The sequence below is a fragment of the Hyperolius riggenbachi genome, chromosome 6 (genome assembly GCF_040937935.1).
Source record: "Hyperolius riggenbachi isolate aHypRig1 chromosome 6, aHypRig1.pri, whole genome shotgun sequence".
In the NCBI taxonomy this organism is placed as follows: Eukaryota; Metazoa; Chordata; class Amphibia; order Anura; family Hyperoliidae; genus Hyperolius; species Hyperolius riggenbachi.
Window position 1 is genome coordinate 10,904,076 of NC_090651.1, and position 18,055 is coordinate 10,922,130.

The window sequence follows — 18,055 nt, forward strand, 5'->3', positions numbered from 1 at the left end:
ACACACTACACTGCACACACTACACTGCACACACTACACTGCACACACTACACTGCACACACTACACTGCACACACTACACTACACTGCACACACTACACTACACTGCACACACTACACTCACTACACTACACTGCACACACTACACTACACTACAATGCACACACTACACTACACACTACACTGCACACTGCACTACACTACACACTACACTACACTGCACACTACACTACACACTACACTGCACACACTACACTACACTGCACACACTACACTACGCACTACACTGCACACTACACTACACTGCACACTACACTACACACTACACTGCACACACTACACTACACACTACACTACACTACACTGCACACACTACACTACACTGCACACACTACACTACACTGCACACACTACACTACACTGCACACACTACACTACACACTACACTACACACTACACTACACTACACACTACACTGCACACACTACACTACACACTACACTACACACTACACTACACACACTACACTACACTGCACACACTACACTACACTGCACACACTACACTACACTGCACACACTACACTACACTGCACACACTACACTACACTGCACACACTACACTACACTGCACACACTACACTACACTGCACACACTACACTACACTGCACACACTACACTACACTGCACACACTACACTACACTACACTGCACATCACACACTACACTGCACACCACACACTACACACCACACACTACACTGCACACCACACACTACACTGCACACACACTACACTGCACACACACTACACTGCACACACACTACACTGCACACACTACACTACACACACTACACTACACTACACACACACTACACTGCACACTACACACTACACTACACACACACTACACTGCATTTATTTTGCAGGAGGCGTGGTCTTTAAAAGTAGGTGTGGCTGTTTATGTCACTACCCCCTATTACACTGCCACTCATTATACTGTCTCCTTATCCTAGTGCTTTTTATTAATGTGCTCATTATTCTTCTGACCCCCAATTCAGTGCTTCTTTTTACAGTATATCCCTCAATTATAATGTGCTCTATTATACTTCCCCCACGATGGGGGAATATGCCAGGGAACCCCTGCAGAGTCCTCAATGAACCCTGGTCGAGAACGCCTGATCTAGACGCATCAGACGCCTAACTCACCTATTGCCACTAATTAAAGCAAACGTGAAGTAAAAGCTGTAGATATAGCTGTACTACACATACAATTCCTTATGTCATAAGAATGCTGCCGATCCTCACACCCTAACTACCGGACCAGTGTTCTCCCCAGGCTCTTTTAGCCGGGTGCCCCACCCGGCTAGTTTTGGTGACCACTCGGTTGTTATCTCCTCACCTCCTCCTCTGCTATAAGCAGAGAAGCGCCAGCCCTGCATTCTCTCATCGTGCCCCACCCGGCTAGTTTTGGTGACCACTCGGCTGTTATCTCCTCACCTCCTCCTCTGCTATAAGCAGAGAAGCGTCGGCCCTGCATTCTTATCTTGCCCCACCCGGCTAGTTTTGGTGACCACTCAGCTGTTATCTCCTCACCTCCTCCTCTGCTATAAGCAGAGAAGCGCCGGCCCTGCATTCTCATCTTGCCCCACCCGGCTAGTTTTGGTGACCACTCGGCTGTTATCTCCTCACCTCCTCCTCTGCTATAAGCAGAGAAGCGCCAGCCCTGCATTCTCTCATCGTGCCCCACCCGGCTACTTTTTCATACCACCCGGCTGGAAAATAATTCTGGGGAGAACACTGCGGACCCACCAGAACTGGGCCTGTTTGGATTTGGTAGGGAATTTTTTTTTTTTTTTTTTAGAAAGTATGACTTCTTATCAGAGATGTTATTGGTGGGAAGGGAAGTCGGTCGTGGCGCTGGGGGAGATCTCCGGCCTCTGGCATTCCCTAGTCAAAGAAATGAAAGAATCAGATTGCCCCCTACGAAAACCTTAATCTCTTCCTAGAAATATCATACAATCTGGAACAGATGGCTGCCCGCTATGTGTGCTCGTTATTTCACTTGTGCCTGTTCAGTCGCAATCATATACTCGGGAACCCGACAGCAAACGGTCACGTGATAACTGCATTGCTGCTGCGTCTGCCAGCGTCTCTGATAATCCATACTGTAAACCAGCAGATGTTATATACTACAAGTCTTATGCATATAAATGATTATGGTTTATTGGTTCATTTAATGAATTAAAAGAGTTAAAAAAAATATGAGGTAGCTGAATGTTATCTATAATAAAGTGGCAATGCGATTACACGCTGCTTACACTACTGCTTTGTACAAAGAAAGGAAAAAAAAAAAAAAAAAAAAAAAAAACAGATGACCCCATAACCTATTTTGTTTCCTTACTTTTCTCAGTAGTGGAGTCTGCAGTGGCTTTTCAGAACACAGACAGTAGATCACTGACTGACACTACGGGGGCTGGTACCCCATTGGCTCACCGTACTTTGTGTTTATATTTGTTAGTTTACGCAGCAAGGGTGCACTACTCCCTCCGGCATTAGACTCTAGTTATAGATGGGCCGGGCAGGCAATTGCCCACACACTTCATGCTGAAATCGATTGAAAAGATGTGTGTGGAGGGATTTGAGCAGATAGATCCCTCTCTGATCAGATAAGGAGAGGGATCTATCTGTTGGACACATGGATCAGTGTATTGCCAGCTGAACATTAAACTAACTTCCCCCAGAAGTGGCTCCCGGTAACTTTCCCTTCTCTGCTCCTCCGATGTGTCCTGCGATCTTTCTGCCCCTCGGCAATATTACAGCTGAGCGCACACCTGTACGTCTAGTGCCCGAGTTAACCTCCTGATGCCCAGCTATGGTATAACTGAGTTTCCATTTCCGTGTGCCTAATGCAGCCGATCGCTGGTGCCCCCTTGGTGATAGGCTATAGTATAAGCAAGCACTAATTTCCTAATCGCTCACCAATGCTTGCCGCCGTACACCGTCCTCCAAATTATGCTGGGACGTTACTATAGCCGGAACTAACACTGCTGTGTATGTAGAGTCCATATTACCCAGCAGTCACCAGTGCCCGCCCACATGACCTGCTTTACCAGCTAGCTGTGAAATGTCGCTGCATAAAGCTGGGGGGCGCTGTTCTCCATCGCAGACTACTGGATCATTGCTTGCTAGGGATCTCTGCGGGGTGACCAGCTGCTCCCCCTTTATAAAGATGGCGATCACTGCGGGTATCTGGCGACCGCCACAAACAGTGACAATCACTTGAGATGATCGTCACCTCTGTAAATAGGAAGAACCGATAATAGCATCATTCTGCAGAAATAATAGTACTGTTTTGGGAGACATAATAAATAAGCACTCAGCTGTTAATATGCGGCCCCTCCGGCCCTTGTTGGGTGTTAGCCTCCTGCTGGATTCAATTGCTGGATAGAAAAGGTCATATTTCAGATTTACCCAGAAAAACTGAACAATGTATTGTGAAGCAGCAAACAATTTGCAAAAATTAACAATAGTTCCAGCAGGTGGAACGTTCCACTGCAGACACTCCATCCCCCCCCCCCCCCCCCCCCAGGATAATGCCTGGGCATCTCCACCCCAGATATGGTTTGTGATGATTTTCGGTTTATTCACAGATGGATGAGTGCTATGGGCAGCATGGTGGCGTAGTGGATAGAACTCTCGCCTTGCAGTGCTGGGTCCTCGGCTCAAAGAGACAGAGAAAAACAGAGACACAGACAGACATTATGCACAGAGACAGACAGAGACAGACATACAGACAGAGAGAGAGAGACATAAACAAGAGGAGAGAGACATAAACAAGAGGAGAGAGACATAAACAAGAGGAGAGAGACTGACAGAGACACACAGAAACACAGAGAGAGAGAGAGACACACAGACAGACAGAGAGAGAGAAACAGACACACAGACAGGGAGAGAGATACATATACAAGAAGAGAGAGACAGACAGACACACAGAAACACAAAGAGAGAGAGAGACACAGACAGACGTATGCACAGAGACAGACTGAGAGACACAGAGACAGACAGAGAGAGAGAGAGAGACATAAACAAGAGGAGAGAGACTGACAGAGACACACAGAGAGAAACAGACACACAGACAGGGAGAGAGATACATATACAAGAAGAGAGAGACAGACAGATACACAGAAACACAAAGAGAGAGAGAGAGACACAGACAGACGTATGCACAGAGACAGACCGAGAGAGACAGACCGAGAGAGAGAGAGAGAAACACACACAGAGAGAGAGACAGACAGACAGACAGAGAGAGATACACATACGAGAGACAGATAGACACACAGAAACACAGAAAGAGAGGACACAGACAGGCAGACATGGAGAGACAGACACACACAAGAGGAGGAGAGACACAAACACAGAGAGAGGGAGAGAGAGAGACAGACACAGAGAGAGGATGGAAAGGTAAAGTGGGACTTGACATCTGTTTGTCTCCTCCAGTCTCACAAGCAGACCAGCACCCAGTGAATGGCCTCTATATACCCCCCTGTGAATGAGTCTTTCAAGTGCTGCAAAATGTTGTCGTTATTTAAAACGACAGCTTCACAGAGCATGTAATGAAGTCTCTGGTAACAGCCAATCAGCTGGCAGGATGGAAGTGATAGTGGCCTGAGATTGGGATGCGATAGCCTGGGATTGCGCACACAACAGAGGCGGTTATGTTCTCAGGGTGACACGCCAGCGCTCAATGCCTCCTCTGTACAAGAAACAAATGTTTTCAAAGCCTGCGCCCTGAGTCCGTGCAGCCGGGCCTTGCAGGGATGTAATCAGAGAACGCAGCACAGATTTCTGTTCAATGCCTGAGACATTTCTGCAGCTCGAATTCAGACCTTTCTTTATTGTAATGAAGTACAAACAATTGAAAGAATCTTTTTTCAGAAGGGATTTTATGATGTGGATCCACTGAACTAAATTAAAGTGACTGTATCAAAATTAACACAGCGGTCACTAAAGATGGTGATCACTGCTGCCACTTGTACGTTTCTGAAAAGGACACGGCCCCCATTCAGACAACTTTTGTTTCACATCGACTAATCAAAACCCTGGATCTGTCCAGCCGCTCCATTTTCCAGCTGTTCCGCTCCAGTTTTCCTTGCATCGCTCCCGATAGATCTGCCCCAGTGTCCGTCTACAGACAAGTAGGTGTCACAAGCTGCCTTTCTTAAAGGACACCTGAAGTGAAGGTGATATGGAGGCAGCCATATTTATTCGCTATTAAACACCAGCCCTGCTGATCTGTTTGGCTGCACTAATGTCTGAATCACACACCTGAAACAAGCATGCAGCTAATCCAGCCACATGTCAGTCAGAGCACCTGATTTGCATGCTTGTTCAGGGTCTATGGCTAACAGTATTAGAAGCAGAGGATCAGCAGGACACGTACATATGAAATCGCCGCTGGGAGACTTGGGCACAGGATACAGCAGATATACAGCTTACCCTGCTCCTGCACAAGTCCCGGTGGCGGTAATTACTATTCCCGCTCCAGGGCCACGTGGATGGTGGGGAATGATGTAATTCAGCTTCCAGCTTTTGCTGGTGGCCAAATTATAGTGTTTTAAATGTAACTTCAGCTCCGTCTTCTGAGGGCGCCGAAGTTGCTCAGTGAGCTCCACTATAGCTGTAATTCCTATTACCGTCTATGGTAGCGCCAGTTGCGCCCAAATCTCCTGCGCTGTTATTACAGTGCTCCCAGCCGGACAGCCAGGCAACTGGTATTGCTTAGAAGGAAATAAATATGGCAGCCTCCATATCCCTTTCACTTCAATTGCATAATTGTGTTCCTTTGATATAGTTTATAGGGCATTCCTCAAGCCAAACACTTATTTTGTTTTGTTTTAATACTCTAATTCCTTAGGGAGGAGGAGAGGGGAGTGAGCTGAGGGCTGGAGATGCAGTTGCAGCTTGCCTGTGTGTAATGTGACAAACAGAACATGGCCGCTCTCATTGTATCACAGGAAGAAATAAACAAACTGTTTGCAGCTAGATTAACTGTGTAAACTATCTAAACTTTAGATCAGATATATAGACAAGTTATTTGTTATAGGTAGTTTTTCATCTCGGATCCGCTTTAAGAAGGCCACTGGATTTGACCTTTAGACAGATACCTGTCAGATCAATTGTGATCTGTGAGAAATGTATTACTGACACACACTAACCAATGATTTGTATCAGGAAATCTGTTAAAAATCTAACGAACCGCACAATTGCACTGCTCCATGCAGAGCAATGCCATGGGCCATCGATCTGCCGCCATTCCAGACTCAGTGCCAATCGTTATTTTCCCTCTGCTGCAACTGAACGATTTTGACAATCAATCAGATGATCAATCAGGCTGACCGCAGTATCGATTTCTAGCAAACTCGATCACAGTGATCAAATTGGTCAGAGATCGATAGGAAAAAAGGATAAGTGTATGGCCAGCTTTAGCGAGTCTAGTCATTTCCGCGCGGTGTTACCGCCGCAGTGACTGCAGAGCGCAGGAGAGGCTGATGCAGTGACAGAGACGTCATGTGTCATTGCAGATTATTGGTGGCTAGAAGGTCAGACAGATAATGAATGTATGGCCACACACAGGCCTGCGTTTACATGTCATCTAGAATGGAAATCAATAGGTGCTTTATGGCAGCGTTCTGTTTGCAGCTGGAGTCTATCTGTGCTGCGTGATCAATGTATGTTATTACAAGGTGAGAAAACTAACTACATGCTGCCTGTGTAATATGTCAGCACTATATAAATACTGCAATATAATAATATACTGCCCGCCCGCCACACAAACAGCAGATCATCCCTGGCCTGATTGTTATTTGCTGGAAGCCGCCATCTCATGTAATGCTGCATAATGTATGGCTGAACCTCATGGGAGAGGCTGCTTTGTAAATTACCATCATGCTGGATCTGGTCCTGCAGGCCCACGTTGCTGTGACATTTAATTGGCTGACAGGTTTTCCCTGCAGAGCATTTATAAGCCAGGTGATGCTTGGTAGCGAGCACTTGCCATTCTTTGTAACAGGACACTGACAGGAGACATCACCAGCTGATGCTGGAGGAGAGATTTTACCACTACACAGCAAAGCGGACAAGTACCCGTGAAACGTGTTATCAATTTTATGTGCTTGAATAAAAGACCTTTTTTATATAAACTGGTCCAAATACTTCAAGAGAGGTAAGATTCCCTCTCTGTTTATTAGATTAATAGCTTATTAGTATATCTTTTATGCATTGGGTGCCTCCACCCCTGTTTTAAGTGTCTGCGCGATAAAAGGCTGTGCAATACAGAATTCTAGATGTAAAAATACAGCATTTGGTACTTTAGGCTTTTGTGTGCCAACTCATAAAAATATTCACAGGTGCGGTGGAAGTTCAGTAATTTACCAAAGCCCATTCCCAAAAAACCTGTTCAGTAACAGCTGAAGAATGTCTCTGTTGTTACAAGCTGTTCTGTGCAGTGAGGGCATTGCAGTTTTGTACAGTAAGAGGCATCCCGGACATCTCTTTAGAATGTACATGTTGGTTATACTGCCTCTGCTCGCTCTGAATGTCTTTCTTAACATTATATTTAGTTGCCACAGCTTAGAAGAACTTCCAGGAGACATTACACATGCCATGCTTAGGCGATTTCCCCACTAGCTCCTCCGCATCTTCTACAGGAACCTGAGGGGTTAAACGGCCGCAGGGGAAGCCTATTTTGTTCCGATCTCTTTGCTCACTGCCTGGGGAGTAGAAAAGCTGAAACCTCCCGAGAACCTTGCGCGACCTATCAACATGGATCATCGGGACTTGCAGGAGGCAGGGGCTGTTCCTATTGGGTTCTGCTCCTGTCAGTCATAGATTACCCCTCTCTGCTTGTGTGAGTCATGGCTGGCTTCCCACAGTCTCCGCTCTGATTTCACCAAACCAGAGGTGCCGGTAAAATTTCTGGATACTACCACATGTTGTAGTTTTTATGAATTGACATTTACTGACCTGTGTTGAGGTCTTTACTGGACAAGTCAGTCATTTAGCTCACTGCTCGGGAATTTCAGCTTTTCATGCGGTAACAGCCTTTATGAATTGACACATTGCTGGTAAAGTGCTCGGTAAAGTCAGCTGTTTTCTGCATTACCGGATGTGGTAATTGCTTTATGAATCGAGGACAAAGAGGGAAGCCTGGCGATCCTCCTCCTCTACCCCAGCAGTGCCGAGCACGGATCCACAGAACATGTTTGCCAAAAGTTTGCCAGACGTTATCGTGGTGGTGCTCCCCGAGCGCAGACGTACCACCCATGCACTCTAAGCTGGAGTGCTACTGTGCAGGTGCAGTACGGCGTTGCTCATGCACAGCAAGGAGCCAGGACACAAACTTTAAGAGAGTCTTAGGCAGCTGCGGCGGTCTGGAGGAGGACACGGGGAGCCTCTGGCGGATGCTGAGGCTTCCCTCTCGTTAGGCAAGTATCTGTGTTTTAGGTCACAACCTAACGGTTTTCTTTTAGGCTGCCACTATTATAACTGCAGCAGAATAAGGAAAACAATCAATATCACCCTGATTTCCATTATTTCCCCAGGCCACCATCTTGTAGCACTCTATTTTAGTGTGATATGTAGAAAGGACCATATAAGTAGACTCATACAGGTTTTTTTAGATGCAAAAAGTATCAAATGCTTTATTGTCACAAAATGGAAAAAAGGTTCTTTGTTTAAAAGTCTCTGTGAGAGGTTCCTTGCGAATACATCCAATACAGAATTATGGCGCAGACATAAACCTGTATGAGTCTACTTATATGGTCCTTTCTACATATCACAGTATACGACAGGGTCAAGTGGATGACCCCTAAAAGGATTGAAGGGTTTTTCTTCTTTTTTTTCCCCCTATTATGTTAAAAAAGCACGTTTCCCAACTATATTGAAACTGGCACTCTATTTTAGGTCAGATTGCAGAAAGAATGTGATCTAATAGCGATCACGCTGCCGGCACCAGTAGCTTTGTAATCTGACGGATTACCGCTCTTACCTGCAGCCCCTCCCCCACACTACATCCAGAAAAGAACGGCCTTTTCCCTTCAAACTGATCAAAACTTTAAAGTTTCTCTCTAGTTTAAAAAGAAAAATCACTTAGTGGAAACATTTACGCAGAAGCAGCGTTAGGGCGATTAGAGGGTGATTCCCGCTAATCGCAGAAGCGCTAGCGCAATAGTAAGTATATGGAAGTGATCTCACTGTGCTAAGCGCTACCATTTTAGGCTTTTAAGTGTGAATGGACCCTTAAAGGGACACTTAAGTCAAACAAAAAAACATGAGTTTTACTCACCTAGGACTTCCAATAGCCCCCTGCAGCTGTCCGGTGCCCTAGCCGTCTCCCTCAGATCCGCCATCTATGCTGCTATAGCATATATCATATACCATATAGCAGCATAGATGGCGCTATTGTGGCCGGGAACGCGAAGAACCACTCGCGTCCCCAGCCTGTCAGCTCCTGTCACCGAAACAGGAAGTGGCTGCCGGCGGGGCCAGGAGGATCGGAGGGAGCACCGGACAGCTGCAGAGGGCTATTGGAAGCCCTAGGTGAGTAAAACTCATTTTTTGTTTGTTTGACTTAAGTGTCCCTTTAAAGTGGATCCGAGATAAACTTTTACTCATTGCATAATTGTGTTCCTTTCATATAGTTTATAGGGCATTCCTCAAATACTTTTTTTTGTTTTGTTTTAATACTCTAATTCCTTATAAACTAAACAAGCCTCGCCCACAGCTTTTCACAGTGCCTTGGCACTGTAGTAAGGGCTTATGGGAGCTCAGTCTGGGCAGGAAGAGGAGGAGGTTACTAGCCATTGATTTCAGAGGCAGAGGGGAGGAGGGAGGAGGAGAGGGGACTGAATTTACACACAGGCAAGCTGATAGCATCTCCAGCCCTCAGCCTGTGACAATGTGACAAACAGAACATGGCTGCTGTCATTGTATCACAGGAATAAATAATCAAACTGTTGAAGCGGTTTGCAGCTAGATATCTGTGTAAACCATCTAAGCCAGGCATGGGCAAACTCGGCCCTCCAGCTGTTACGGAACTACAAGTCCCACAATGCATTTGCCTTTATGAGTCATGACTGTGGCTGTCAGACTTTTGCAATGCATTGTGGGACTTGTAATTCCTTAACAGCTGGAGGGCCAAGTTTGCCCATGCCTGGTCTAAACTTTAGATAAGATATATAAACAAGTTACTTGTTATAGTTCGTTTTTCATCTCGGATCCGCTTTAAGGAGTTATGCCCAAGGACTTGTCACTGAATAAGAGCCGAGATTGGTGCACTATCCAGCCACTGATCAGATAAGATTATAAGATTTTCAACCAAGACAATCACAAAGGGTCATTGTGACCGAGGAAGCTGTAACGTGCGTACTCTATGTGTCTACACACCCTCGGCAATGATAACACAATGTGGACAGCAATTGGAGGCTCATTACCTGTTTTGTCTGAATTACACAGGATGGTCTCCTTCTCCCGGCCTCCGGGCCCGTGCCTCATCCACACAGACACCACGAAGGGTTCCTTCAGGTCAGCCGTCACAATGCCATCCGGAATCTTCACCGCTTGGGTGCCGTTAAACTCAAAGACCTGGTCGCTGTCATGGCCATTGTCAGTAGAAAGTCCCACCGTCCAGTTGGTGGCGCTGCTGGGAGGGGGCAGCAGTTCGGCAGTGTTTTCCGTGGCACCTGAAACCAATCAGAAACAGCGATAAACCATTGTCAGCATTTCAGGAAGTGTGTGTTTTGCCTAAGAAGATGCCGGGGCTCTCGGGAAGACACGGGCCCTCTCCTCTACATGCACGGCCAGGCCTGCACAGTAGCAAAAGCACATATGGCTTACTGCGCAGGCGTACTCGCGCGGGGGCGCATGAGGAAGAGCGTCCTGCAACTTCAAGAGGGTCCAAAGAAATGCAACTAGAGCTTGCTAGATTTCTTTGGGGAGTCCACGAGTGGCAACGGAAGTCCGGAGGACGGCGTGGGCAGTCTCTATAGGATTCAGAGGCTTTCTTCTTCTTAGGCAAGTATGTGTTTTTTGGCCCCAGGCTCACCTCTGGTGCACTTTAAAGGACTACTGTAGTGAGCGGAGCAGTGCTTTTCGGCGCTGCTAGATTTGGGCGCAGCCGGCGCCTCCATAGACCATAAAGGGAATCACAACTGAGCAGCGCTCAGTGAGTAACGTCGGCGCCATCAGAAGACCCCAGCAATTGCTGGAAGCCAAATTATTTCATTCCCCTCACTATCCATGGCGGCCTGGAGGGGGAATAGTAATTAACACGGCCGGGACTTGTGCAGAAGCAGGATCAGCTATATACCGCTGTATCCTGCGCCCAAGTCCACCGGCGCCGATTTCAAATGTATGCATAGTGAGAGGGATATGGAGGCTGCAATATTTATCTCCTGTTAAACAATACCAGTTGCCTGGCAGCCTTGCTGATCTATTTGGCTGCAGTAGTGTCTGAATCACACCAGGAACAAGCATGCAGCTAATCTTGTCAGATCTGACAATAATGTCAGAAACACTTGATCTGCTGCATGCTTGTTCAGGGGCTATGGCTAAAAGTATTAGAAGCAGAGGATCAGCAGGACAGCCAGGCAACTGGTATAACTTAAAAGGAAATAAATATGGCAGCTGACATATCCATCTCGCTTCAGTTGTCCTTTAATGCTGGGAATACACGGTTAGTTTTTTGAGGAGATTCGATGGTTCGATAGATCATTTCTGACATGTCCGATCTCCCTTTCGATTCTTTTGCTGCTCGATTGCTGATAGAAGTGAATGGAAAAAGATAAGAAAAACGAGCGGAAAATAAGAAAATAGACTGTAGAATCGAGCGGCAAAAACGGTCTCGAGGAGAAACGTAAGGCAGAAACGAACCGTGTATTCCCAGCATTAGTCAGAATTATTGGCATCTCATGTATCATCCCTAAGCAAAGGTTCTGTGGAGACGGCCCCACTACAATCAGCTCAAATCAAATCAGCTTTATCCTGTTCAAGAGGAACTCCAGCCTAAACAAGCATACTGTCATTAAGTTACATTCGTTATGTTTATTAAAATAGATAGGTAATATAATCTCTTACCCACCCTGTTTTAAAAGAACAGGCAAATGTTTGTGATTTCATGGGGGCAGCCATCTTTTTGGCTGAAAGGAGGTGACAGGGAGCATGAGACACAGTTCCAACTGTCCTGTGTCCTGATCACCCCTCTCAGCTGCTAGGCAACGTGAATAACATAGGAAATCCCATCATGCTTTGCACAGCATCAGGGAAAAAAAGCCCAGGGCAGTTTTCTTTGATGGGTGGAGCTTAGCTAAAAATGCAGCAAAAAATGATGCTTTGGTAAGAAAAACAAAGTTCTGATGCTGTGAAACTGCTAAAGAAACACCAAGCCTTTTCAGTGCTGCTGAGTAGATTTTTAGTCCGGAGGATCACTTTAAGTTAGTGCTATGCTTGTGTCCATTTGTGCTGCTTTGGTCTTGAAGATAAAAGCGATTATTGTTTACATCAGACAGAGGCATCACCCTGCCCACTGACAGCAACTCACTGACATGAAACTGGTGTGGTTGGGTAGTGCCACATTTGTTCCCATTTGTGTTAATATCTCAAAGACTATGAATGATAGAAGAATAATTTTGTCACACAAATGAGCACAAATGCAGCACTAACCAACCATACTGGTTTCATGTCCGTTGTAGGAGGGTTGGGGGACATCATCGTCTGCAGAAAGGAATTGCTATTATCAGCAAAATGAAAACCTTTATTTTTGTGGCAAAAATGGGCACAAGCGTAACACTAACCAAGCATGATGAAATTTTTATTTGTGCTGAATGTAGGCGGGGGAGGGGGCAGCGTCACACAGGCTTAAATTGAACCTTAACTGATAGCAAAAAAAAAAAGTTTCACTTACCTGGGGCCTCTACCCCTGCAGCCACCCTGTGCCCACGCGGTCACTGAATGATCCTCCAGTCCCCCGCTGCGAGTCAAGTTTAGTTTTCGTGCGTCCGGCCAGTTGATGGCCACGCGGGTCCTCGATCACGCTACCGCCGCCGGGAGCGTCCTGCACATGCTCAGTAAGAAAAAAAATCTACTGCGCATGCGCAGAGCGTGATGGAAGATGCGTGCGGCTAGGGCCATGCAGGTGCAGTGGCCATCAACTGGCCAGTCGCGCAAAAATGAAACTAACTCACGGCGGGAGACTGGAGGATCGTTTAGTGAAGGAGCGGGCACAGGGGAGCTACAGGGGGCTAATAGAAGCCCCAGGTAAGTGAAAATCTTGTTGTTGTTTTTTTACTATCAGTTTAGGTTCACTTTAAGACAAATAGCTCAGTATTCACAAAAAGTAAACAAAGTTTTCTTCTGTCTACATTCCTGCATGTCAACACAGGTGTACAGAGCAGCCATACGGTGCAGATTGTTCTCTTTTGATTTAATCTGCTAGTGAGTTTCTAATCGAAACATTCCCAATCGATACAATCGATTCCCACTTCTGCTCAATCTCAGATTGCTAATCAATTCCCTCGAATAGACAGGTGCAAACTGACAGTCGATTAGCTTCATACTTTATAGAACAAAACACTGCTAGCGGTTCCATCGGTTCTCAACCAGATTTCTTCTTAAACACATCAGAGTGGGGCAAGGTGATACGCAATTATTACTGCCCAATAGATTTCCGGGGGGGGGGGGGGGGGGGGGGCGTCGGGGGTTAGGAGTTGCTTGCTGGAGAGGGACCTTACTGACACGGATAGGGCTGACGCAGATCAGATGTCAGGACAACCAAATCATCACCATCCAGTTGTTAGTACAAAAAACACCTTAGAGGAGATCTAATAAACGTATAAATACATCATAGGGCAATATAAAAGCTTGACAGATGAGCCATTTGTCCCTAGGCTTGTGTAAGGCCTGGAACCCACTGAAATCAGCAAGCGCAAAACGCAACCGCTAGCGTTTTGTCTGAGCGGTTTGCAAGCGGATTCATGCGCGTTTTCGGTCGTGTTTTGCAACATTGTATTTTTTTCCCCAGCGGGTGCGTAGCGTTTTGCGTTTTTATCCTGATTGGTCCTGTGAATTATTTTTCATTTTGTTACAGTGTGCTGAACCGCAAAACGCTAGCAAAACCGCTCAGTTTAGGTTTTGCTGAGCGTTTCTGCTAGCGTTTCAATACTTTACATTGAAGCGCTAACGCTCCCAAAATGCTGCAGGTCCTGCGTTTGCGTTTCTGGGAAACGCAAACGCTCCTGTGGAAGTTGCCCCATCCATTAACATTAGCCCAGCGTTTTGGCAAACTGCTAGCGTATCGCAGTGCTGCCAAAACGCTGCCAAAAGCGCTCCTGTGGGTTCCAGCCCTAAAGGACCAGGGAACAGGATTTGGGTATGGAGGAAAAACGTTTTAGCCATATAATTAGGAAATGGTTCTTTACAATAAGATTGATTAAATTGTGGAATGTATTACCACAGGAAGTAGTTATGGCAAATTCTAGATCTGCGTTTAAGGGGGGCTTAGATGCTTTCCTTGCGTTTAAAGACATCCATGGCTACAATTACTAGGTAATGCCTAATGATGTTGATCCAGGGATTTTATCTGATTGCCATCTGGAGTCAGGAAGGAATTTTTCCCTTTAGGGGCTAATTGGACCGTGCCTTGTAAGGGTCTTTCACCTTCCTCTGGATCAGCAGGGATATGTGAGGGTGCAGGCTGATGTTGTACTTTGTTTCTGGTTGAACTCGATGGACGCATGTCTTTTTTTCAACCCAAATAACAATGTAACCAGACAACTAAATTATATGGCCTGAACATCACACTAGCGGCACTTCTGTACCTACAACCGCAGTATGAGGCCTAAAGCTGGAAACTGGATTCAAGACCAGCGGAGGCTGAAACAAGCAGACACAAAGGCCCGGGCACACGGCAAAGTCACTGCGCTGCAATGCAGACAGATCACTGCCATGGAGAATGCATCTTTCGCACAATATAAGAGATGTATAGGATACACAGACAGTGGATGACCACACTAAACGATACTTCAATTGATGGTTAGCGTGCCTCTTCAACTGAAGCATCCGTTCGGTCCATTCTGTAAGTTTGGGTCTGCAGCAATTTTTCCGGCTCGGCGGATGCGTCACATTGACTGTGCGCTTACGGAACGAAGGGTCACGGATGGAAAACTGATGCCATTAAAAACTTATCCGTTCCATGGATCAGTTTTTACACGGGTCAGCTTTCCATCCATGCCGGTGTGAACCGGGTCTTATGAAGGCCGCTCTTGTCTGATATAAACACACGACTGTCAGATCCTTACCGCATAGCCGGTGAATAGACTTCTCGGAGTAGGTGTCTCTGTCGCAGCCCTTGCCGATGTGACTGGTCTCCAGCTGCACGGTTGCTTGGATGGAGGTGATTGGCTCGTCGCAGGTCTCCAGATGCATGCCGGGGAACAATGCCAGGGATCCGGTGCCAGGCTCATACTCTATTCTCTTACTGTAGCCTGTGTATACAGCAAGGGGGAGAGGTCACACACATTGTCACACAGTTACAGCTACATGATGGCAGGGGAGGGGGGGGGGGGGAAGGCAATCCCCATCAACCAACATGCTTATTAAAAAAACCTTCTCATTATGACTCCACATAAACGTGGCGCTGCCGGCTCCTTCATTAACCTCCTTGGCGCTCAATTTCTGCTGGATTTCTGGGAAAAAATTAATTTTCATTAAAGGTTTGCCTGTAACTTGCCAAAATATGTCAAGAAAGGGCCTAGTATTCATTTTAAAGAACCACTCCAGCGACAAAAAGTAAGCAGTTAAAATATGACTGAACCGACGGGTTTTGGACTAGACCATCTCCTCATGGGGGATTCTCAGGGTTTTCTTGGTTTTCAAAAGCATTTGCTGAACAGCAGTTGCTAAGTCTCAACTGCCAACATAGCGTGCAAGTGAGTCGGGAGGCTGGCTGGCATCTTGGGCAACGTTCACATTATCAAACGCAGATCGCCGTGCAATCGGAACACAGTGCGTATGAACGCGAGCCATCTGCGTTTGCATGCGTTGCGTGGCCGATCCCATCCACTATACTGAATGGGTCAGCCACGCTTCTTGTTAAAAAAATGCGTTCAGCATGCGTTTGCGGACCGCACTGGTACGGAACGCATGCAGTGTGAACATGTGACAGTGCAGTCTATGCTCCTCTGATATTGTGCGTTTCTGCCTCCCGCACGCGTTGCCGAAACACGGACGGCAACGCATGCAGTGTGAATAGGGCCTGACTATTTTGGCAGGTAATCTGCTGTTCAGGAAATGCTTTTGAAAACCCTGAGAATCCCCCATGAGGAGATGGTATAGTCCACAACCTGTTGATTCTGGCAGATTTCAACTTCTTACTTTTTTTTCGCTGGAATCGTCCTTTAAAGAGACTCCGTAACAAAAATTGCATCCTGTTTTTTATCATCCTACAAGTTCCCAAAGCTATTCTAATGTGTTCTGGCTTACTGCAGCACTTTGTACTATCACAGTCTCTGTAATAAATCAATGTATCTTTCCCTTGTCAGACTTGTCAGCCTGTGTCTGGAAGGCTGCCAAGTTCTTCAGTGTTGTGGTTCTGCTATGCACTCCCCCCTCAGGGGGGAAAGAAACACACAAATGATCTCTTGAGATTCAAAAGGAAGGCTGTATACAGCCTGCTTGTGTATGAATGTATTTTGTATGTGTGGACATACTGTACATCAATCTACTTCCTGTTTTGGTGGCCATTTTGTTTGTTTATAAACAAACTTTTTAAAACTGTTTTTAATCACTTTTAATGCGGCGGGGAGCGGCGAAATTGTGACAGAGGGGAATAGGAGATGTCCCCTAACGCACTGGTATGTTTACTTTTGTGCGATTTTAACAATACAGATTCTCTTTAAGTATAACAAAAAATTTCAAAACACAAAATCATGCCAAAAAACAAATGTAATTTTTCCTTTCTGCCCGGCCACTCTTCAGCTTTTTGGCAGAATATATGCAGTTTTTCGCATGTGTTTTGTTTTGGGTTTTTTTGCAATAAATATTTTCATATTTTTCAGAGCATATGAACATTCACAATGCAAGCATGAAATTTTAATGTGCAACGTATGCAAAAAATGACACCCTGCCTGCTGAGCGGGATGGACGCTTCTATACCGTTTTCCATTATTTTTCCTGGAAGAGTCTGGCTCCTCCATACAGCCAGGGAGGATAACAGATTTATCAGATATTTGGAGGAACCACAAGGTGCAGCAGTATAGTTAGTGTAATCATGTGCAATGACATATAAATGACATATATACATAGATAATGAATGTAGATATAATATACAGAGCTCTCGTAATGGAACGATGGACCCAGCGTGTGAGATCTGAGCCCCCCAGACTGCAGCTTACCTTGCCAGCTTGCTTTGCACGTCGGTTTGATGCTGATCTTGACCAATATGTCTTCTGTAGCCCGTTTCTTGCCGCAGTCGTAGGCGGTGACGGTAAGCTTATACTGACGCTCCTTCCCGTAATTCAGCTTCTCTGTGTTCTTGATGTAACCTGAGAGATTAGGGACATGGCACTGAGTGACAATCACGCCAAGCGTACACTGACCACAAGAGAAAAGTGACCGATTGTTAAAGAGGACCTGTACTCAGATCTTCCCCTCACTGTGTGACAATCACGGCAAGCGTACACTGACCACCAAAGAAAAGTGACCGACTGTTAAAGAGGACCTGTACTCAGATCTTCCCCTCACTGTGTGACAATCACGCCACGCGTACACTGACCACCAGAGAAAAGTGACCGATTGTTAAAGAGGACCTAAGCTCAGAACTTCCTCTCACTGTGTGACAATCACGCCAAGCGTACACTGACCACCAGAGAAAAGTGAGGGATGGTTAAAGAGGACCTGTACTCAGAAATTCCTCTCACTGTGTGACAATCACGCCAAGCGTACACTGACCACCAGAGAAAAGTGAGGGATGGTTAAAGAGGACCTGTACTCAGATCTTCCCCT

General features: G+C 46.1%; 1 protein-coding gene across 4 annotated transcripts in view; it reads right to left on the minus strand.

The window, feature by feature from the left end:
- The window catches only part of CLSTN1 (calsyntenin 1), a 170,885-nt gene that overhangs the window by 39,051 nt on the left and 113,779 nt on the right, over window positions 1–18,055 (minus strand). For all 4 annotated transcript variants that reach the window (XM_068238836.1, XM_068238837.1, XM_068238835.1 and 1 more), the window contains 3 exons: window positions 17,446–17,595; window positions 15,352–15,537; window positions 10,492–10,740 (listed from right to left, as the gene is read on the minus strand). In XM_068238836.1, coding sequence (XP_068094937.1) covers window positions 10,492–10,740; window positions 15,352–15,537; window positions 17,446–17,595 — 585 coding nt within the window. The remainder of the gene's footprint in view (window positions 1–10,491; window positions 10,741–15,351; window positions 15,538–17,445; window positions 17,596–18,055) is intronic.